Source organism: Ailuropoda melanoleuca, chromosome 1 (genome assembly GCF_002007445.2).
Source record: "Ailuropoda melanoleuca isolate Jingjing chromosome 1, ASM200744v2, whole genome shotgun sequence".
In the NCBI taxonomy this organism is placed as follows: domain Eukaryota; kingdom Metazoa; phylum Chordata; class Mammalia; order Carnivora; family Ursidae; genus Ailuropoda; species Ailuropoda melanoleuca.
In genome coordinates this window covers 15074164-15094748 of record NC_048218.1, presented here as the reverse complement: position 1 = coordinate 15094748, position 20585 = coordinate 15074164, and the positions used below count along the sequence as shown (strand labels likewise).

Sequence of the window (20585 nt, the reverse complement as noted above, 5' to 3'; positions counted from 1 at the left end):
ATTAAATGAGAAAAAAATCTTAATCTTAAGGCTCAAAGCTAAAAGCCCAGTTGATGAAAAAAAAAAAAGTAAAATTTAGTAACCATTATATATTTTTTCAATTCTCTGCAAACAAGAAATAGAAAACTTTTAAATGTAGAAGAAAAAACCACTCCCCTTAGTCAAAAACAATCGAGGATGCCCTGCACCAAGTGCTAATCTACAAAATGAAATAAATTTAAATATTCGAAATAAGAAAGCAATGTCGGCAGTTGCAGATTATATAACTGTTGTTGACTTAGAAATTCCAAGAGCATTTACTGACAAACTCTTAAAACAACAAGCCCGGATTCGTCTCTCCGCCTCCGGCGCCCCGCCCCTCTACCCTGTCCCCGACAGCCGGGCCTGCGCACGCGCAATTTTGGCGCATGCGCGTGGGGCGGAGAGGCGGAAGATGGCGGTTCCAAGGTTCCGCACGCCGCTGCATGGGCACGTGGGCCGCGGCGCCTTCAGCAATGTGTATGAGCCCGCGGAGGATACGTTCCTGCTGCTGGACGCGCTCGAGGCGGCAGCGGCCGAGCTGACGGGGTGCGAGGAGGGCGAGGGTCACCGCGGGAGAGGGCTCGGGCGTCCTGGAGAGGTGGCGGCGAAGGAGAGCCAAGGAAAGGAGGGATGCTGTCTGCCCCAAGGGGAGGCGATGTCAGCATCCTTGGCGAACATTGACACCAGCACGCCGTTACAGACGATTTGTCTGTAGATACCTGTAATGAGAGGGCCAGGGATCTATCTACTTTCGCTAAGGTGTTGTTTTGGTCGCAGGAGCTCCACAGCTCCTTGCCACGCCAGTGTGTCTTTTCCTTTCAGCTGTTAGTCTCAGAACACAAGCCCCCGAGAGCAGCGATATTATAACAAGTTCAAAAACCAAATATTCCGAAAATATTGCTTATTAATATTAAATTTTTAGTAAATATTAAAAGCTGCGTCGTATTTAATTTACTCAGTACACAAAAGCACCCTTTAGCAACGGAAGGGCACAAAAATGAAATGAGGTTGTGAGATCCTGTCGTGAAGTATTTTTAAACCCACTGAACAGCATACTCTGCCCTGTACCAATAGCCAGTTAGCCACGTGTGGCTACTGACTCCTTTAATTGTGGCTAGTGCGACTGCAGAACGTAATTTTTCATTTAACTTATAATTTTAAATAGCTACATAGCTAGCACCCTATGGAATTTTCCGTAGCACTTTATAAATAATAAAATTGACTTGTTGAAGTGCCCCCATAAATTTTAAATGACATTAAAAGAATGAATACCTACATTGTAATTTTTTAATGAAAGGAATTTGAGTAATTAGATTTATTTAAAGATTGAGATTGAAATTGGTTTTCTCAAGATGAAACAGCTGTCAGGCTTCATAGATCTATATTTCTATATTGTGTTTATCTCTCTTAAACCTTGTCAGATTTTTCCATGTATAAAATGCCCCAACTCTAATTAAACTAGCTTTTCATTGTAAACGATGGAACTTTGGGATTTACTGGAACATAGAATGGTACAGTACTGATTTTTATAATTTGTCTTTTAGTCTCAAGATACCCCAGAAAGATTGACAAGCACAAATTGCATTGCAAAGTATGCTGTGAAAGGAGCTGATTTTGTTATAAAGTTGGATTATTTCTGGTCTTGGAATTCTGTTTATGAAAGCATGATAGTTGTTTTCAAATAAAAGCCTCCTGGTAAGATTCAGCAGACCTTCCCACAGAATAATAAAGTTTTGTCAGATAATGTAGACTGGTTGCAAAAATTAGAAGGTGCTAGAGTTTGTTTTTGGATAGCTGTTTGAGGAGTTAGTTGCCAGAGAGACTTCCTAAAACGCATCAAACCTAGTTCTGTGATGGAGATAATTGGTGCTTTTGATGCATATGTAGATTATAGGCAGAGAAATAAATTTAATTGAAGGATAAAATACAGTATAATAAAGAATTTATTCAAAAGCATTTTAAAGTTACTACTAACATTCCAAGATCAGATACTCTGATCTTTTCCCAGTTCAGTGTACAGATATACAAATAAGGAATTTTTTGCTGCTCTAAATCTATTAAAAGAAAGGGGGAATTTTTTTTTCCCTAGGATATGCTAATGGATTTGTGAATGTTACATACTTTTAAATGACAGAGAAAGCATCTTTCATAAATAAAGAATGTAATAATACTAACCCTATCATTGGGAAGTACTAAACTAGGAGCTCCTTGTGAGAAGCATTGATGCTTTTCATATTGATATTTTCAATCCTCAACCTTATTCCATAGTTTTTATGTAATGTTTTGTAGAAATTAATTGAAAGCCATCTATTGTATGGACTTAAATTACACACCCCAAACAATTTTGAGTTAAACGGTATTAAAAGCACGAAGTGGGGGCTCCTGGGTGGCACAGCGGTTAAGCGTCTGCCTTCGACTCAGGGCGTGATCCCAACGTTATGGGATCGAGCCCCACGTCAGGCTCCTCTGCTATGAGCCTGCTTCTGCCTCTCCCACTCCGCTTCCGTGTGTTCCCTCTCTCGCTGGCTGTCTCTATCTCTGTCGAAGAAATAAATAAAATCTTAAAAAAAAAAAAAAAAAAGCACGAAGTGGCTGTCAGAAATGAGTGTGTTTATAAATTTCTTTTATATTTTCATATTTGGGGATAAGTGATGCTAGAGAAATACACAATAAAAGTAGATTGAGAGTCATTTTCTGTGGTGTATATTTTTATCCTACTATGTTCATATTTATTTTATTTTATTTTTTTAGGGTGGAAATATGTCTTGAAGTAGGGTCAGGGTCTGGAGTGGTATCTGCATTCCTAGCCTCCATAATAGGTCCTCAAGCTTTGTACATGTAAGTATATCAAATTCATCCACATCTTCCACTAAGAAATTCACTAGGGTTATGACTGCTTGAATGAAATCATTTTTGTAAATAAATAATATATATCTGAACGGGTCTACTTAAGTGTAGTGAGGACTCAGATTGTAAATTATTCTTCGCTAAAAATTATAATTGCATGTGCAAAACTGTTCCATCATATGCATAATTATAGAAGCAACAAAATTAGGGTATTTCTAAATTTGAAATTTTGGGGGTAAATAGCCTGATTACCAGAAAAAATTAAAAGTTACTTAAATTTTTTAAGAAAATTTGAGAATATGGAAAGTTTAAGGAAGAAAATAAAAATCACTTCCAGTTCTACCACACATGGTCCAAGTGTGTTTCTTTTTTTCCCATTTCCTATGTTTTTCATTTAATATTGTAACATGATTTTTCAAAAATCCCTTTTAAGTTTTTGTGGTGGCACAGTATTCATTGGATTCATAATTTAATAAATTCCTTCAGATGTGTATGCACATATGTGTATTTTTCTACTCTTGCACATTATTATCAATATAACAATTTTTTCCATTAATATAACAAATCTTTGCTCTTTTTCCTTCACCATTATTAAAGCATTTTAATTTTTTTCTAAATCTGCTTTGTGTAAAAGTAGTGGAACATTTTCTAATTTTTCAGTAATAGATTTGCCTCATGGTCGTAAGATACAGTTTTCTTTCTCTTCTGTTTCTAGGTGCACCGACATCAACCCTGAGGCAGCAGCTTGCACTCTGGAGACAGCACAACTGTAACAAAGTCCACATTCAGCCAGTAATCACAGACTTGGTGAGCTGTTCATCCTTGTCCAATAATAGTTTCCTTTTCAAATAAGGTTAAGAAGGGTGCCTGGGTGGCTCAGTCGTTAATCGTCTGCCTTTGGCTGGGGGCGTGGTCCCAGCATTCTGGGATCGAGCCCCACATCAGGCTCCTCTGCTGGAAGCCTGCTTCCTCCTCCCACTTCCCCTGCTTGTGTTCCCTCTCTCGCTGGCTGTCTCTATCTCTGTCAAATAAATAAAAACTCTTTAAAAAACAAACAAAAAACAAATAAGGTTAAGATGATTAGGTCAAAGAAGCTTTGGTTAATTAATTTTTAATCCACTAAATAGTATACTCCATAATTTACAAAGTAAATTCTTGACTGATGTAATTCACCTTGTCCAAAATTCAAAGGAAATTTCTACTGTCTTGGAAGGATCAGTCATCTTTTGGTCAGAAGTGACAAAGAATCCAGTTCAGACTGGCTTAAATAAAGAGAGTGTGTGGCTTCAGGCACAGCTGGCTCCAGAAACTCAAATGATATGACAGGCGTCTTTTTCTTAGATCTGAACTTCTCTCTTTATTGGCTCTATTTCTAGGTAGTCTTTCCCTTCATGGTAAGAAGATACTTGCATGTCTGTATCTTATTTCTCAGCAAACACCTCCGTCACCCCTCCATGGAAAGAAACTCTTTCTATTCAGTTAGTCTAACTAGCCCCAAAACTTGTATTGCTTAGATCATCTTGGATCATATGCCATCTCTCAATCTTTCACTATGGCCAAAGGGGATTGAAATATAGAGATGACTGGTTTCGGCCTGAGTCATAGTCGCACCCCGGCAGCTGCATTGGGATAAGCCCTACCCAAGCCACATGGATTGAGAATGAGAGGACGTAGAGCTTAACCAATAGAGATCAAGGAGATAAAATCAGAAGAAAGAGGGGAATGAGGCCTGGGCAGGTAAAAACAGCACATCACAATTACAGAATCATCATTTTATTTTAAGTTACACATACATTTTCCAGTCGCAGTTTTCCTTTAATATTTTAATTAGTAAGACTTGGATAATTTTGGATTTTTGTTGTCAGGAGTGCTTTTTTGTAAGCAAAAAATCATAACAGCATGTAGTAGGTAGGGATAAGAAATAAAAATGCTTTCTGTGCTTCTTGACCTCTGTTATTCTTAAATGGTAAGAGTATTTAGCTTTTCTGCTTTTTTAAACTCACAAATGATTTTTCAGCTTAGAAGGAATTAAGCCAAATGTGTAAGAAATTCTTACCTATTAGTAGAACTTGTTATTGCTATGAAAAACTAGATTATCAAGAAAGTACTCAGGTGATTTACATGGGATCTCTGTGGTGGTTTTGCCCTTTAAAATTTTAATTTGTTTCTTTAATGTGTCCATGATTAGTGTTAAATATATGTTTTTGGTATAATAATAAAACTTTAGAGATATAAGAAATTCAGAATATCTTTTTTTTTTTAACAGAGGTAGAAACTGAGGTGAGGTTCATTTTTTTAAAGTCACATAACTAAGAAAGTAATAAATACGGAATTTAAGCCCAGACCTTGGGAATGTAAATCTAGAGGTCTCACAGCTGTTTCAGGACATGGCTCATGGTAGTTCATGCCAGAGTCAGCTCTTTCAGTGGTTCAAGGTGACTGTGACACTGAGTGCTGACAAAGAAAGAAGGAAGAAGTAGGCATTAGCATAGGTATTATGATCCACTTACAAAAGTGTTTGTTTGTATTCAGAACACTGGGCATAGATTATCACAGCCATGATACAAAATCATAACTGAGCTTACCTGTTTACAAAGTAGCACTTTGATTTTGCTTCTTTTTTAGTTTTAGAAAAAAGACTTTTTCAGGTATGTCATATGCCTTTTCTTACATTCCTAAAACAAAGTAAACATAACTTTACCTTTGATTGATTCAGGGTCATTCATATGAACATTAGTTACTATTCTGTGCTAGCTGTGATAATGAGGCTTATTCAGGGCTTTCTGCCTTTACACTGAGTAGCTAGAGCCTGCAGTGATTTTGAGTTTTTATTTCCTCTTCTCTTTGTCTCTCTTTTCACTTGCTTTACATTGTCTTATTTATTACCGTTACCTGTTGGTGGTATTTCTGCTCTCTCTTTCCATATGTTCTGTGCTAGAATACCAAACAAGTGATTCAGTTAAACTTGTATTTAAACTAAGAGTTCAGGGCCTCTGAAGAAGAGCCTTTCATATGCATAAAGTACATTTTGCTATATCGATTTAAAACTTCTTGTCAGAGGCCTTTTTTGCTTGCTTCCCAATTCTTGGATCTGTTCTAATGCTCTGAGACCACCCAAAAGCTGAATATGGATGGGTGAGAGATGTGTGTGATTAGACCTTATATCCAGTCTACAATGACTTTCTAATTTAAATCCATTTTTCTTTTTAAACTATATCATTTTGCATGTTTTAATATTAATTTTTTCCTTTTTTTAAAATCCAGTACTGCAATGATTATTAGTATATAGTACCTCAAACCCATTATAAACAAATACAAAGCAAATTGTTTTCTAGTTTCCTTACTCAACATTTCTGGAAAATTACCTTCTGGACTTTTTTTTCACAATGTGAGAAACTTAATTGCTTTATGTAATTGAAAATAAAGCTTTTGATTATTTCAAATGTATTTCCTCACTGCAATATCACTACTGGAAGGAACAGCAGATGCACTAGTCATCTTCCTACTTTCAGACAAGGGTACACCTGAGTCACTTCCCTCAAAAATGTTACTTTTCACTCTTTAAATGAATAGAGAAAGAAAAGTTACCTCTGTAACATCTTCTCAAAGATACTATTTATGTGTTCTCTTTGAACTATATAGTTAACAGGCTTATTAAGATGACAAACATAGAATTGCTTTTAGAAACCTGGATAAATGGAAGTTGTAAGGCAGTGTTTCACGCCATGCATAAGTAGCCCAGTGATGTGCCCAGTACGGAGGTGGTATCACCGAGTATTAAATTTGAATCGCATAATGTAAAAGCTCTTTCCTCTCTAATTCTCCTTCAGCCATTTTGATTACATCTGAGAGAAGGTCTCAGTTTTAACACCTTTTAAACACTTGCAAATGTCACTCTTTTTTTTTTTTCTCTTAAAGATTGTATTTATTTATTATTTGTTTGAGAGACAGAGGGACTGTGAGAGAGAGAGCATGAGCAGGACAGGAGAGGGAGAGGGACAAGCAGGCCCCCCGCTGAGCAGGGAGCCCGATGTGGGACTTGATCCCAGTACCCTGAGATCATGACCTGAGCTGAAGGCAGACACTGAACCAACTGGGCCACCCAGGTGCCCCTGCAAATGTCTCTTTAACAAAGAGACAGATGGCTTGGGTCACTCTCAGACTGGCAGCAGTAACTATAACCATAATTTTTTAAAATTTATATCACATTTATCCTTGTAGTCATTTCTGTTTCCAGGAAATAATACTGATATCCCTTTAGAGCAAATTTATTTAACCAAAAAAGGTCCTTTAAATCTAAAAAAAAAGAAAGAAAGAAAAGAAACAGACTCAGAATTCATGGGTAAGAGTCTATACAAAGTGGTAATTGAAGGAAATGGCTTTAGGGATGAGAAACCATTCAGATATGGTGTTTTTACTTTACTATGCCTGTGACAGTGCAGGGTGACATGACCAGAAGCGGTTTTGTGAGTAGGCATGTAATTCAGTCATCAGAGGGATCAAAGGAATACTTTAAATGGCATTGTGCCCGAAGCACTGGGTTTAAAAAGACATTTTTGTTGTGGTTCCACAGAAANAGAGGGATCAAAGGAATACTTTAAATGGCATTGTGCCCGAAAAGCACTTGGTTTAAAAAGACATTTTTGTTGTGGTTCCACAGAAAATTGGACCCAGTGGTTGAAAGATGTACAAAATGCCAAACAACTGAGATTTTCAGTGTCTCTTCCACTTTTTTCAGTCCTTTCTTTGATAGCTAATTGTTCCAGCCACTACATTTATGAGTAATTAAAGTAGAAAGCACATATATATACACATATATATATGCATATATTTATATATATATTATATATATATTTATATATAAATCTTCTGATGTTTTTTGTCATTTCATAAAACATTTCTCTTGGTTACAGAAAATAAATATTTAAGTTAGAGCAATAGCTTTAGAGCCTGTGTATCTCTATATAGAACATAGGAGAGCTTGCTTCCTTATTTAATCTTCTAAAAGTGAACCTGGAGTGTAAACATCTGAGCTGTCAAAAAATACAGGCTTTTTGAACACTTTATGTTCATTCTGATTAATAGTTTAATTTCCTGTTTTTTAGGGAAATGCATATAAACTATCTGAATGAAAATGTAAAAATATTTATCTCTATCTCTGTCTACAGTTTTTGCCGTCTAACACATTGTTTTCTAAAAACATGGGAAGAAAGTATTTTTAAAGATTTATTTATTTATCTATTTTAATTCTGAGTCCAGCTTAACATTCTGACTATTGAAACTTTTAGGTCAAAGGCTTACTACCAAGATTGAAGGAGAAAGTTGATCTTCTGGTGTTTAATCCCCCCTATGTAGTGACTCCACCTGAAGAGGTAAGACATGTAACAAAATTTAATTGTTAATATTTTCAGCTATTTTCTTTGTAAAATCAAACGAACTTCATGATATGATATTAGTCAGCTGCTGATTAACACAAACTGCTCTGATATGACTCATAATTGTCAATAATTAAGTATGTTGGTAGGCATAGGAAAGGAGTCTCAAACTAATGGAAATACGGTGACCGATATTCATCCTTAAAATTCCTATTGAAATCAGGCCATATGTTTAAATTTGTGTATGTGTGTGTCCTTTATCATGAATGGCAGATTTGCAAAACTATTTTTAATCATCCTTAAATTCATTATAGGAATTCTTTCTGAAAGTCAAAAATTGCCTCCTCTCACACGTATGGGGGGGTGATTGTTATTTCAGGTAGGGAAAAGAAACATCTTGAAATATATGATTTGGAAAATCTCAATAATGAAGAGGTAAATCATTTCCCAGTGTAAAGAGAGAATAGTCAAGGCAGACAAAGTTTAATAATGAACTAAGGCTAGCTTTCCTTGAATTATTCATGATCCTGTTTTATTCATCGATGAATCGTTCTCTGGCAAGGCTGATAAACACTACATTCTCCTCTACCAAGATGGGAAAAGTCTACGTAGCTGCTGTTACTACTAAGGGTAGCTAAGCGGCTAAGAACCTGTTGCTCCTCTGACATAGGAACTCCTATGAGAACAGAAGTTGTTGTGACAGGGTGAACAGAGGTTGAGGACAATGCAACTTAATACAACTCTTTAGGAAAGGACTATGTGAATATATATCAAGAGTGATAAAAATGTTTCAGTCCAATAATTTCAGTCCTTGAGATATAATTTAAGAAAATCATTCAAGGGATGCCTGGGTGGCTCAGTCTCGGTTGAGCCTCTGCCTTTGGCTCAGGTCATGATCCCAGGGTCCTGGGATCAAGTCCCACGTCAGGCTTCTTGCTCAGTGGGGAGCCTGCTTCTCCCTCTGTCTGCTGCTACCCTTACTTGTGTGCTCTCTCTTTCATTCTTTCTCTCTCTCTGACAAAATAAATAAATAAATAAATCTTTAAAACAAAAAGAAAGAAAATCATTCAACAGTAGAATAAAAATTGACATTCACAACAATATGTTTATTGCATGTTTATTTATGATGACAATATGAACAGAGGGAATGCAGTTAAGTAAATCATGGTCTATCAGGTGTACAAACTTCTGGCAAGACTAGTGAATGAAGAAGAGATTCTGGGAACATGGGGACACAAATGGGCTTTCTTTCTCCCACATCCCCACTAACTGCTAAGCTATGTACTTGCTTCTCCTGAGCCTTACAGCTGCTGGGACCTGGAGATGATTGAGAGTAGGCAGGACCTCGAGCTCTTTCACAGTCCCTAGTCCCAACAGCGAGAGCTAGTGTGATAATTCCTGTGAGTTGAGCAGTTAGCTGGAGGGCAGAATCAAAGTGCAGGACAGTGAAGACTTCCCTGAGCTTAAAAACATGTTTTACAAAATAAAATATTAGGAAATGAATTAAAAGAGACTCTGGTCTCTGTCAAGACCTATGTCAGTGTTCTGGAAACCAAACAAAAGATTTCAGTGCACAGAGCATGAAGATAAAAAGAAGGAAATCATGAAGGCAAAAGATAAGAGATTTAGAGGTTACATCCAAGAGACATAATATAAAAATAATAATGGGAGTTTGTTCATATAAAAAATTGTGGCTATACTTACTAGTCTAGAAACATGAGGGTAGGTACTTCTGGCTTGTGCCTGTGAGCTGTGAAAGATCATGAGCAGGCACAACAAGTCTCAGGTAGCAGGCAAACAGCAGACCACCAAACAGGACCCCTCCCTGTGAAGATGGAAAGCCTCCCTCTCTGGTCTATAAGAATGTGCTTGGTGCCAGGAGATCCTTCCATAGGGGCATTTCTAATGTAAGCAGATAAACCTGGCTGAGTATGCCTGGGGAGACATATAAACATGGTCTAGCACAGAGGGGTCCTAGTCCATTGTGGAAGAGAATAATGAGAGACAGGCTTATCACCATGCATTGTGTCCACAGACCACTTTATCTGATGAAACATCCACAGAACGGGCTCCACCAAAATAAGGAGGTAAACCAAGGAAGAGGAAGGCAGGAGCCCCAGAAAAAGAAAAAGAAGTAATTCTAGGAATGCCAGGAAAGGGAAGTCTCTAGGAAGAACGTCTTGACAGAAAACAGAGGAACTGATAAATTTCCCAATATAATTTACTTTGTGGAAAATTGTACTGAGAAGTTTATGATAGATATGGGGTAATTTCAGTGAGATACGAGAAGGGGCGCCTGGGTGGCTTAGTTGGTTAACCGTCCGACTCTTGGTTTCGGCTCCAGTCTTGATGTCATGGGTCATGCGATCGAGCCCCGCATAGGACTCCGTGCTCAGCAGGAGGCTGCTTGGATATTATCTCCCTCTACTCCTTCTCTGTTCCCTTGCTCTCTCTAAAACAAATAAATAAATCTTTTAAAAAATTAGAAACAAAAAATGTAAGCAAATGAATGCATTGGATGCTCATCAGTAGCTACATAAGATGTGATACTTTCCATTATAAAATCTTAGGTAGCCGTTACGAGAGTAAATCAGAACCATACCTGATCACACGAAGAGCTCATCTTCAGGTATTGTTGGGTAAGAAAAGCAAGATACAGGGTCAAAATATAGAATATAATCCTGTCTTTGTAAAACATGGACAAAAAAGAAAAAACGTGAGGATGTGTATGTGTGTGAGATGGGGAAGGAGCAAACAAGCAAAACAGTAAAACGGGAAAGTGCAGCTTTTTTAAAAGCAGGTATATGAGTGTATTTCCCTTATTTGTAGAATTATACACACACAGTTATAGGTATAAGGAAATTTACTTTAATGGAGAAATATATACCATTTAAATGAGTAAAAGCAGTAGGCATGGTTGTATACAATTTAAACTAAAATACGGATAAAACCATTGAAGGATATAGAAAGAAAATAATTGTTAATAGTTTTTGAAAGTTTTCTTCAAAATATTCTTTAGTTTTGAAAACAATATGCAATGATAAGAATCTAAAGATTTTTAATACCATCTGAACTCTCATGGGTTTTGCTTCTATGATAGAATTAGATTGTTATGGGAAAAAATGCTTTGGCGAGCCTTCGTATATTAACTGGGTTCCTTAAAAAGTCTGTACGATTCACACTTTAGAAGAGAGCCAGATGCAGCGGGACATGTTGAAACTAACTTCCTACAAAGTAGATCTCTTATAATGCAAGACCTCCCTTTTAGTTTCTTCCTAATTGTTCTGTATTAAGTATAAGATTCACCTCTCTCTCTCAATATAAACACTGCATAAAGAGTAACAACTATTACTAAGCACTTGATATGCGCAGAGCAGTGTTTTCAAACTTCACATATATTTTCCCTGTTATTCCTAGCAATGGAAAAAGTTAATTTGTTACTGTTTTTCTACTTTTACAGTTGAAACTATTGTTTTTCTGATTTTACAGATAAGGGAGGAAACTAACTCACAAAAATGACAAACTTACATGAGGTCACAGGGCTAGGAAATGGTGGGGCTCAGATTCAACTTTTCTGCCTCCTGGACAGCAGTAAAATACAAAGTATATACTTGTTTGGTGAATGTTACTTGTCAGAAAGATTCTGTGTGTGATTCTAAATGTAACTTGAAACAAAACAGTCTTCTTTAAATGGTCACAGGTAGGAAGTCACGGAGTAGAAGCAGCTTGGGCTGGTGGCAGAAATGGTCGGGAAGTCATGGACCGATTGTTCCCACTGGCTCCGGATCTTCTGTCACCAAGAGGATTATTCTATCTAGTTACCATTAAAGAAAACAATCCAGGTAATCCAGACCAGTTTATCTTTTAACCACTTTGCTGAAATCGAAAGTTAATAGTGTTAAAGACTATAAAGTAACCTGAAATACTATAAATATAATCACTGACGACAGCTCACACAAACATAACATTCATATTGAAAGAATAGAGAGATTTTCAAGATAGAGTTTTTTCTGGTTTTAGAAAGTACTATTTTTTTAAAGGGGGAGGACAGTGTTTCCCCTAATTGATAAACTAATATCCAAACACAAAATCTGTAATTTCTTCTTTTAACACTTCACCTTGAATATCATGAATTTTCTCTCCACACTGTAGTCTTCATGCCCTTGACAATTCTGCTATGTACTCTTTAGTTCATGTGAAGTTTGTTATGAAAGCTAGCTCATGGTTTGGATTTTTAAATGTTGGTCTTCAGATGACTCCATAACTAAATTGACCATAATCTTTCTTCCCTTTCAGTACACGAGCTTAATTTTCATCTTACACCTTACATCCTTAGCCCCTCAAATCACATCATGATACTAAGTGTTGCTTTGTTTGCAACTCCATTTTCTTAATTCAGTCTTTTTAGTATTATTTACAAAAGGGAAGGTGCTGCTTTTTTCAGTATGCCTGAAAGAAACAACCTACTTCATTTACTTCCACTGTTCGATGTCACTGTTCAGTTTGCCCTACTTTCACTGACTTTTTTCATCCCAAAGGGAGTGTGGAAGGCCAGGATGGGAGCCAAGCAACTAAACGAATTACTTGCTATAATGACAAGTGTAATTAATGTTTCTGTTGAGTCCAGAGTAGCCACCACTGCAAAGCAAGGCCGTTCAGTCTGATTAGAATTCTCCATGACACCTTGAAAATGCAAATGCTCCCATTTGACCGAAGTCCATTTTAATAGAAATTTACTTGGTGTACATTGTTTTCTCAGATGAATAGAATTTGTCAATAGTCTGTGTTTATCATCTTATTAAACTTTAGTGATCATACACTATTCACCAGATGATTTTAATTAGATTTTACCTTTTGTCTTAATTTTTATTCTAGAAGAAATTTTGAAAACAATGATGACGAGAGGTCTACAAGGGACTGTTGCACTTTCCAGGCAAGCAGGCCAAGAACTCCTCTCAATCCTCAAGTTCACTAAGTCCTAACTTATAGTGTGTGATGCGTATTATGCTGGACATGTATATATTGATAATATATATTATATTGAATATATATATGAATATATATAGAGAGAGAAGCTGAATGTATTTGGCATATTTGAAACTGAAGTCATTTCTTGGTTAACAAGGGAAATTAAGTGAAATTGTCAGGTTGTATAGAAAAAGGTGGGGAGGGTACAGCATTCTTTTTTACCTAAGTAATCAAGCCTATGGAAATAGTTGCATAAATGCTAGTAAATGCATATATATTATACATTATTTGCATTTTATATATAGAACCAGAACGTGAGTGATGTATCCAGCCACAAACATGAGTCAGGTCTGAAGGTGTTCCTCTTGTACCATTGAATTAAACAAAAGCAAATTACAAAACAGTATAATTCTGTATGTATAATTTTGAAACCCAGTGGAGAGGGTGTGTGTGTATGTGAACATAGGAACGTCTCAGAAGCTAAATGGCAGGAGGGAACAGGGAACTCTACCCTTTTATGGTAGCATTTACACAATGATAACAAATGGCTTGTATAATTTTAAAAAGGTTTTCATTTAAAATTTTTTTAAATTTACTTTAACTTGCTCATTGTCTCCATTCTATTTCTGTTATATAGAATGCCTTCTGCCTCCATGTTTCTCCCTGATCATATTTTTCCTATCTTTTATCCTTTATCATATATTTCTGTTTTCTTCTTGTCTATATGTGTAGGATCAGAGTGAGCGGAGTCTAGAATTTATTTTTAATTGGGCTACATTCAGAATCAACTGGAGAAGCTTTTTAAGATAATAAATTCCTAAGCGCCACCATACACTGGTGGAATCCTCTGCTGAACAGACCTAAAAACTGCATCTTTTAAAATGTGCTTCCCAGTGTTCCTTAAGGTAATGCACCAAATCTTAGAACTATTGTTTTAAATCGCATTCTTATTTAATGCTTAGGACAATGCACAGAAAGAGTGGAATTACCCTCCTTTGATGTTCAGAAAGGTCAAATAACTTGTTCAAAGAAGCACAGTAGTTACAGAATAAAGCCAAGTATGGCAGCATTCAGACACAGATCTGACTTCCAAACACTTTTTTTCAATTTGCTTATACTGCTTTCAGCAGTAAAGATGTCAAAATTAGTATTTACTTGAATCTTATATCTGTAAATATATTCCCCTTCCCAGAAACAGTCATCTGAAATGTTACAATTTAAAAAAAAAAAAAAAAAGGTTAAAAAAACTTAGAACTTTATTGTGGGTTTTTAGTTATAATTTTGGAGAATGGGGTCTTGAATATTTTCAGATAATGTTTGAAACACTGCAAAATCAGCATAGAAGACTTCTATCAATATAGGAGATTAAAAACCGTAGAAATGCTACATTAAAGACCCCCAAACTTAACATGCCTAGCTGTTAATGGACTAAATTGTGTTCCCCCCCAAATTCACATGTTGAAGTCCAAACCTCAAGGTGAGTGTATTTGGATGTGAATTACTCAAAGAGGTAATGAAGATGAAAGGAGGCCATCAGGGAGGCCCTGATCCAATCTGACTAGCCTCCTTTCAAGAAGAGATTAGGACATACAGAGAAACCAGGGATGCTTGCACACAGATGAAAACCATATGAGACGCAGTGGGAAGGCAGCCGTCTGCAAGCCAAGGGGAGAGACTGCAGAAGAAACCCAACCTGCTGACGCCTTGCTCTTGGACTTCAGCCTCCAGAACCGTGGGAAAGTAAATTTCTGTTGTTGAAGCCACCCAGCCTGTGGTCTTTTGTCATAGTGGCCCTAGCAGACTCATAGAGTAATTAAAGACAGGGAAATACGTGCTTTCTGCAAACAGGAGAAAGCAGTGCTAGTGTGAAAGGGGAATGCTGTGTCCTGGTGGTCAGTAACTGTGGCCCGGAGCCCTCAGGAGGAGAGGTGCGCATTCAGCTCTCTGTGTTAAGAGCGAGCTATCAAGGGGCGCTTGGGTGACGCAGTCCTTAAGCGTCTGCTTTCGGCTCAGGGCGTGAGCCCCACATCAGGCTCCTCCGCTGGGGGCCTGTTCCTCCCTCTCCCACTCCCCCTGCTTGTGTTCCCTCTCTTGCTGGCTGTCTCTCTGTCAAATAAATAAATAAAATCTTTTAAATAAAAAAAGAGCGAGCTATCAAATACAGGAAGAAAGAGGACCTGTAAAACCGCATCACTTCGCCCAAGGGAAGCAGCAAAAAAACTGCTTGTACCTTGAATGAAAAGAAAAATAGTAATAATCTATTACTATTATAGATTGTGCTACCCTCTGTTGTAGGATTTAATTCATACTGTCTATGTGAGGTAGCAACATTAACATAAAATAATTAACATTAAATGTAAACCGTTGATCACCGAGAAGCTACCATAATGAGAGCAGAAAAAAACAAGAAAACAAAAAAAAACAATTAGACACCTAAGGGATATAAACAGTGGAATTATTATATTCAGATTGTGGAATGTTTGACATGTTTAAAGGATTAACATAAAGGAAAGCTCACAAGAAGAAACTGGAAAGAACAAATTGAAGTTGACTTTTAAAAATGAGAAATTGTTGGGGCGCCTGGGTGGCACAGCGGTTAAAGCGTCTGCCTTCGGCTCAGGGCGTGATCCCAGCGTTCTGGGATCGAGCCCCACATCAGGCTCTTCTGCTATGAGCCTGCTTCTTCCTCTCCCACTCCCCCTGCTTGTGTTCCCTCTCTCGCTGGCTGTCTCTATCTCTGTCGAATAAATAAATAAAATCTTTAAAAAAAAAAAAATGAGAAATTGTCGGGGTGCCTGGGTGGCGCAGCGGTTGGGCATCTGCCTTTGGCTCAGGGTGTGATCCCGGCGTTATGGGATCGAGCCCCACATCAGGCTCNAAATTGTCGGGGTGCCTGGGTGGCGCAGCGGTTGGGCGTCTGCCTTTGGCTCAGGGCATGATCCCGGCGTTCAGGGATCGAGTCCCACATCAGGCTCCTCCACTATGAGCCTGCTTCTTCCTCTCCCACTCCCCCTGCTTGGTGTTCCCTCTCTCGCTGGCTGTCTCTATCTGTCAAATAAATAAATAAAATCTTTAAAAAAAAAAAAAAGAAAAGAAAAGAAAAAGGAATACAAATTAAAATAGGATGAAAAAGAAAGAGAAAAATTCAGACAGGACTGAAAAGAGGAAATGATTAAGAGAAATATAGCCATGTTAGGAACGCTTATGACTAAATGTAAATCATTCTGTGTGTAGATGTAGTATGTTATTCATACATACACTAAATTACTTTGCATATATAATAATACAATACATACCAATGCCTATATCCATTCTGTTTTCATTTTTCTTTTTATGTAAACTTTGTATTGAAGTGGAACATGCCTTATAGATTCTATATGTCATAAGTGTCTAGCTTGATGGATTTTTATGAAGTCAACATCCATTTGTACTACACCCAAATCAAGAAATGGAACATTACCAGCATTCCAGAAGCTCCACCAGATTCCCTTCCCAGTCATCACCTCCCACTCACCAAGGGAAACCATTGCCTGGTTGTTTGTATTAGTTTTTCATTCCTGCATAGCTAACGGCTCTAACTTTACTGGTGTTAGCACAAATTTATGGTCTCACAGTCTTTTTGGGTTAGGAGTGTGGGTATAGTGAGCTGGATTCACTGCTTAGAATCTCACCAGGCTGTAGTAAAGGTGTTGGTCATGGCTGTGATCTCATCTGGGGTTCAGGGTCCTGAATCACTGTTTTCTGGCTGTGGGCTAGGGATAATTCTCACCTTCTACAGGCCTCTCTTGGATCTTTGTACCATGATCACCTCCACAGGCAGTTCACGGAATGGTCATTTGCTTCTTTATGGCCAGCAGGAGAATTTCTCTACCTTCAAAGCTACAGTGAGGGCCTAGAATCTCTTTGAAAGGGCTCATCTGATTAGGTCAAGTTCACCCAGTATAATCTTCCTTTTAATTAATCCAGACTCAACTGATTAGGGTCCTTAATTACAACTGCAAAATTTCTTTACCATTGCCATTTAATGTAGCCTAATTACAGAGAGAAATCAAGTCATTCACAAGTCCTACCCACAGTCAAAGGATGGGCATGACACAGTGCAGGTACATCAGTGGAAACGAACCTTGCAGGCCGTCTTAGGATTCTGTTACGTTCCTTATACTACAGATATGGTCTTCCTGCTTTGAACCTGTATTAATGAATTATATGTTTTATACCCTTTGTGTCTAGATTCTTTCATTCAGTAGTGTTTTTGTGAGACTCTTCCATGCCTTTGTGTACAGCAGTGATTTATTCACTCTCACTTCTGTATGTTCTCATTATTTCCATTGTATGAATATATCAAAATTTATCCATTCAGCTGAACACATACCTACCAGTTATCTTCAGCTTTAATAAAAACAGGTTTCCCAAAAGTCACTTTTAAAAAAAATGAGAAACAGAATTCCTAAAATCAAAACCCACAATGGACAGGGTAAACAGCCGAAAAGAGAATTAATGAACTGAAAAAAATTCATAGAGTCCTGCCCGAAGAGATAAAAGGAAAATATGAAGGAACAATAATGATTATGAAGGATAAAATAAGCAAGAGTCCCAAAAAGAATGTAAGAAAGGCAATATTTGGAAAGATAATGGCTAATATTTTTCCAGAATTGACTTTTTAAAAAGAAGATAGATTCAGGAAGCACAAACAAAAAAAAAGGGTAATCCACACCTAGACATACAGTAGTGACATTGCAAAACATCAAAGACAAAGGGATCTTAAAAGGTAATCAAAGGGAAGGAACAACTCACTGTTAAGCAGGGGTTGGCAAACTTTTCTGTAACTAAAATACTGAAGCACAACCCTGGCCGTTCATCCGTGTATTGTGTGTGGCTGCTTTGGCGTACAGTGGCAGAGTTGAGTAGTTGCAGCTAAGACCACAGAAACCACAGCCCACAAACCACAAAATATTTACCATTTATCCCTTTAATATGTTTGCCAACACTGCTACAAAGGACCTATAATTAAAGTAACAACAGATTTCTTAAACAGTAACAAAGGAAGCCAGAAGCTAGTGGAGTAACATCCTGGAAGTGTTAGGAGTAACGGGCCATCTGTTGTGTTCCAACAAATCTCTGACAAGGTTTTAAAAAGTAGATAAAAATGAGGGAGTTTACCAGCAAGAGATCTACAGTAAAGGAACTTCTGAAAGGTGTATTTCAGGGGCACCTGCGTGGCTCAGTAGGTTAAGTGGCTGCCTTCAGCTCAAGTCATGATCCCAGGGTCCCGGGATCGAGCCCCACATTGGGCTCCCTACTCAGCGGGGAGTCTGCTCTCTCTTTCTCTGCCAGTTCCCCTGCCTATGCTCTTGCTCTCTCTGTCAAATAAGTAAATAAAATCTTTAAAAAAATAACAAATAAATAAATAAATAAAAGGTATATTTCAGGGGAAAGGAAAACCATCCCAGAAGGCTCTAATGGGGGGTGCCTGGGTGGCTTAGTCAGTTAAGCATCTGCCTTCAGCTCAGGTCATGAGCTCAGGTCACCCAGCACGTGTTCTTTGTCTTTTGCTCTCTCTCAAATAATAAAATCTTAAAAAAAAAAGTCTCAAATGGAAGAATTACTGATGGCAAATAAAGTGGGAAATGTGTACATAAATGCAAACAAACATATAAAATACTAATAATTATAGTGTGATTTATCTGGCTTGAAAATAACTAAAATAGGGGCGCCTGGGTGGCACAGCGGTTAAGCGCCTGCCTTCGGCTCAGGGCGTGATCCCGGCGTTATGGGATCGCCCCACATCAGGCTCCTCTGCTATGGGCCTGCTTCTTCCTCTCCCATTCCCCCTGCTTGTGTTCACTCTCTCCCTGGCTGTCTCTATCTCTGTCAAAAAAATAAATAAAATCTTTAAAAAAAAATAACTAAAATAGTAAACAGTTGCATATAAAGTAGGGCATTTTGATCAATAGGGTAAAGTGTTCTAAATTCTTTGTATTGTTCAGGAGGCAAAGGAATGATTTAATATGTATGTATGGTAGGATGAATAATAAGCCCCCCAAGATATCCATGTTCTAATCCCTAGAATCTATCAATGTGACTTTATGTGTCAAAAGGAACATCACAGATGTGATTAAGGGGTTTCAGATGGGGAGATTATCCTAGATTATCCAGGTGGGCCCTGAGTCAAATCACAAGTGTCTTGTAAGAGAGAGGGAGAGAGAGATTTTAAATCAAAAGAGAAAGTGTTATGATTTTGAAGATGGAGCAAGGGAATATGAGCCAAGGAGTGCAAGAAATGAGCTCTGGAAGCTAAAAGAGACAAGGAATTGATTCTACCCTAGAGCTTCCTGAGAGAGTCAGGCTCTGCTGACACCTTGGTCTTGGACCGGAGAAACGCATTTCAGACTTCTGGCCTGCAGAACCCTGAGAGGATACATTTCTATTGTTCTAAAGTTGTAATTTGTGCCAGCAGCCCTATGAAAGTAATACAGTATGGTCAGAGTTCAAGAGTAACTAGAAAACAGTAGAAACAGGAGAGGTAAATAGCAAATTAGAAAACAAAAGGCCTTGGGGTGCCTGGATGGTGCAGTCAAGCATCTGACTCTTGGTTTTGGCTCAAGGGGTCGTGAGATCGAGCCTGCATTGGGCTCTGTGCTCAGCGTGGCATCTGCTTGAGATTCTCTCCCCCTCTCCTTCTGCCCCTCCTGCTCGTGGTCTCTCTTTCTCTTGATAAATCTTTAAAAAAAAATAGCCTCAATTAAAAAAAAAATAGAAAAGGGGGGCAAATCAAAAGGTAAAGTGATGGGGCGCCTAGATGACTCAGTAAAATGTGTGACTCTTGATCTTGGAGTTGTGAGTTTGAGCCCCACCTTGGGTGTACAGATTACTCAAAAATAATACCTAAAAAAAAAAAAAAGCTAAAGTGATATAATTTAGAATATCTCAGTCATCAAATAATGGAATCAAGCTATCTAAATAGAAGATAGGATTTTTTTAAATTTCAATTATAGTGATTATAAGAGACTTCTCTGAAGTGTAAGTACATTTTAAGACTGGAAAGAAAGGGGCCGCTGGGTGCTTCAGTCGGTTGAGCGTCGACTCTTGATTTTGGCTCAGGTCATAATCTCAGAGTTGTGAGATCAAGCCTGTGTCGAGTTCTGTGCTTGCTGGGGAGTCTGCTTGAAATTCTCTCTCTCTGGGGCGCCTGGGTGGCACAGCATTTAAGTGTCTGCCTTCGGCTCAGGGCGTGATCCCGGCGTTGTGGGATCGAGCCCCACATCGGGCTCCTCTGCTATGAGCCTGCTTCTTCCTCTCTCACTCCCCCTGCTTGTGTCCCCTCTCTCACTGGCTGTCTCTGTCTCTGTCAAATAAATAAATAAATAAAATCTT

General features: G+C 38.0%; 1 protein-coding gene across 1 annotated transcript; it reads left to right on the top strand.

Moving 5' to 3' along the window:
- Positions 1–416: 416 nt before the first annotated feature.
- Positions 417–15837, top strand: N6AMT1 (N-6 adenine-specific DNA methyltransferase 1). The gene is given in 7 exon segments (XM_002921114.4): positions 417–567; positions 2773–2859; positions 3584–3635; positions 3637–3675; positions 8157–8240; positions 11944–12085; positions 13119–15837. Coding segments are annotated over 7 exon segments (645 nt in total). The 5' UTR covers positions 417–433; the 3' UTR covers positions 13226–15837.
- The last annotated feature ends 4748 nt before the right edge of the window (positions 15838–20585 follow it).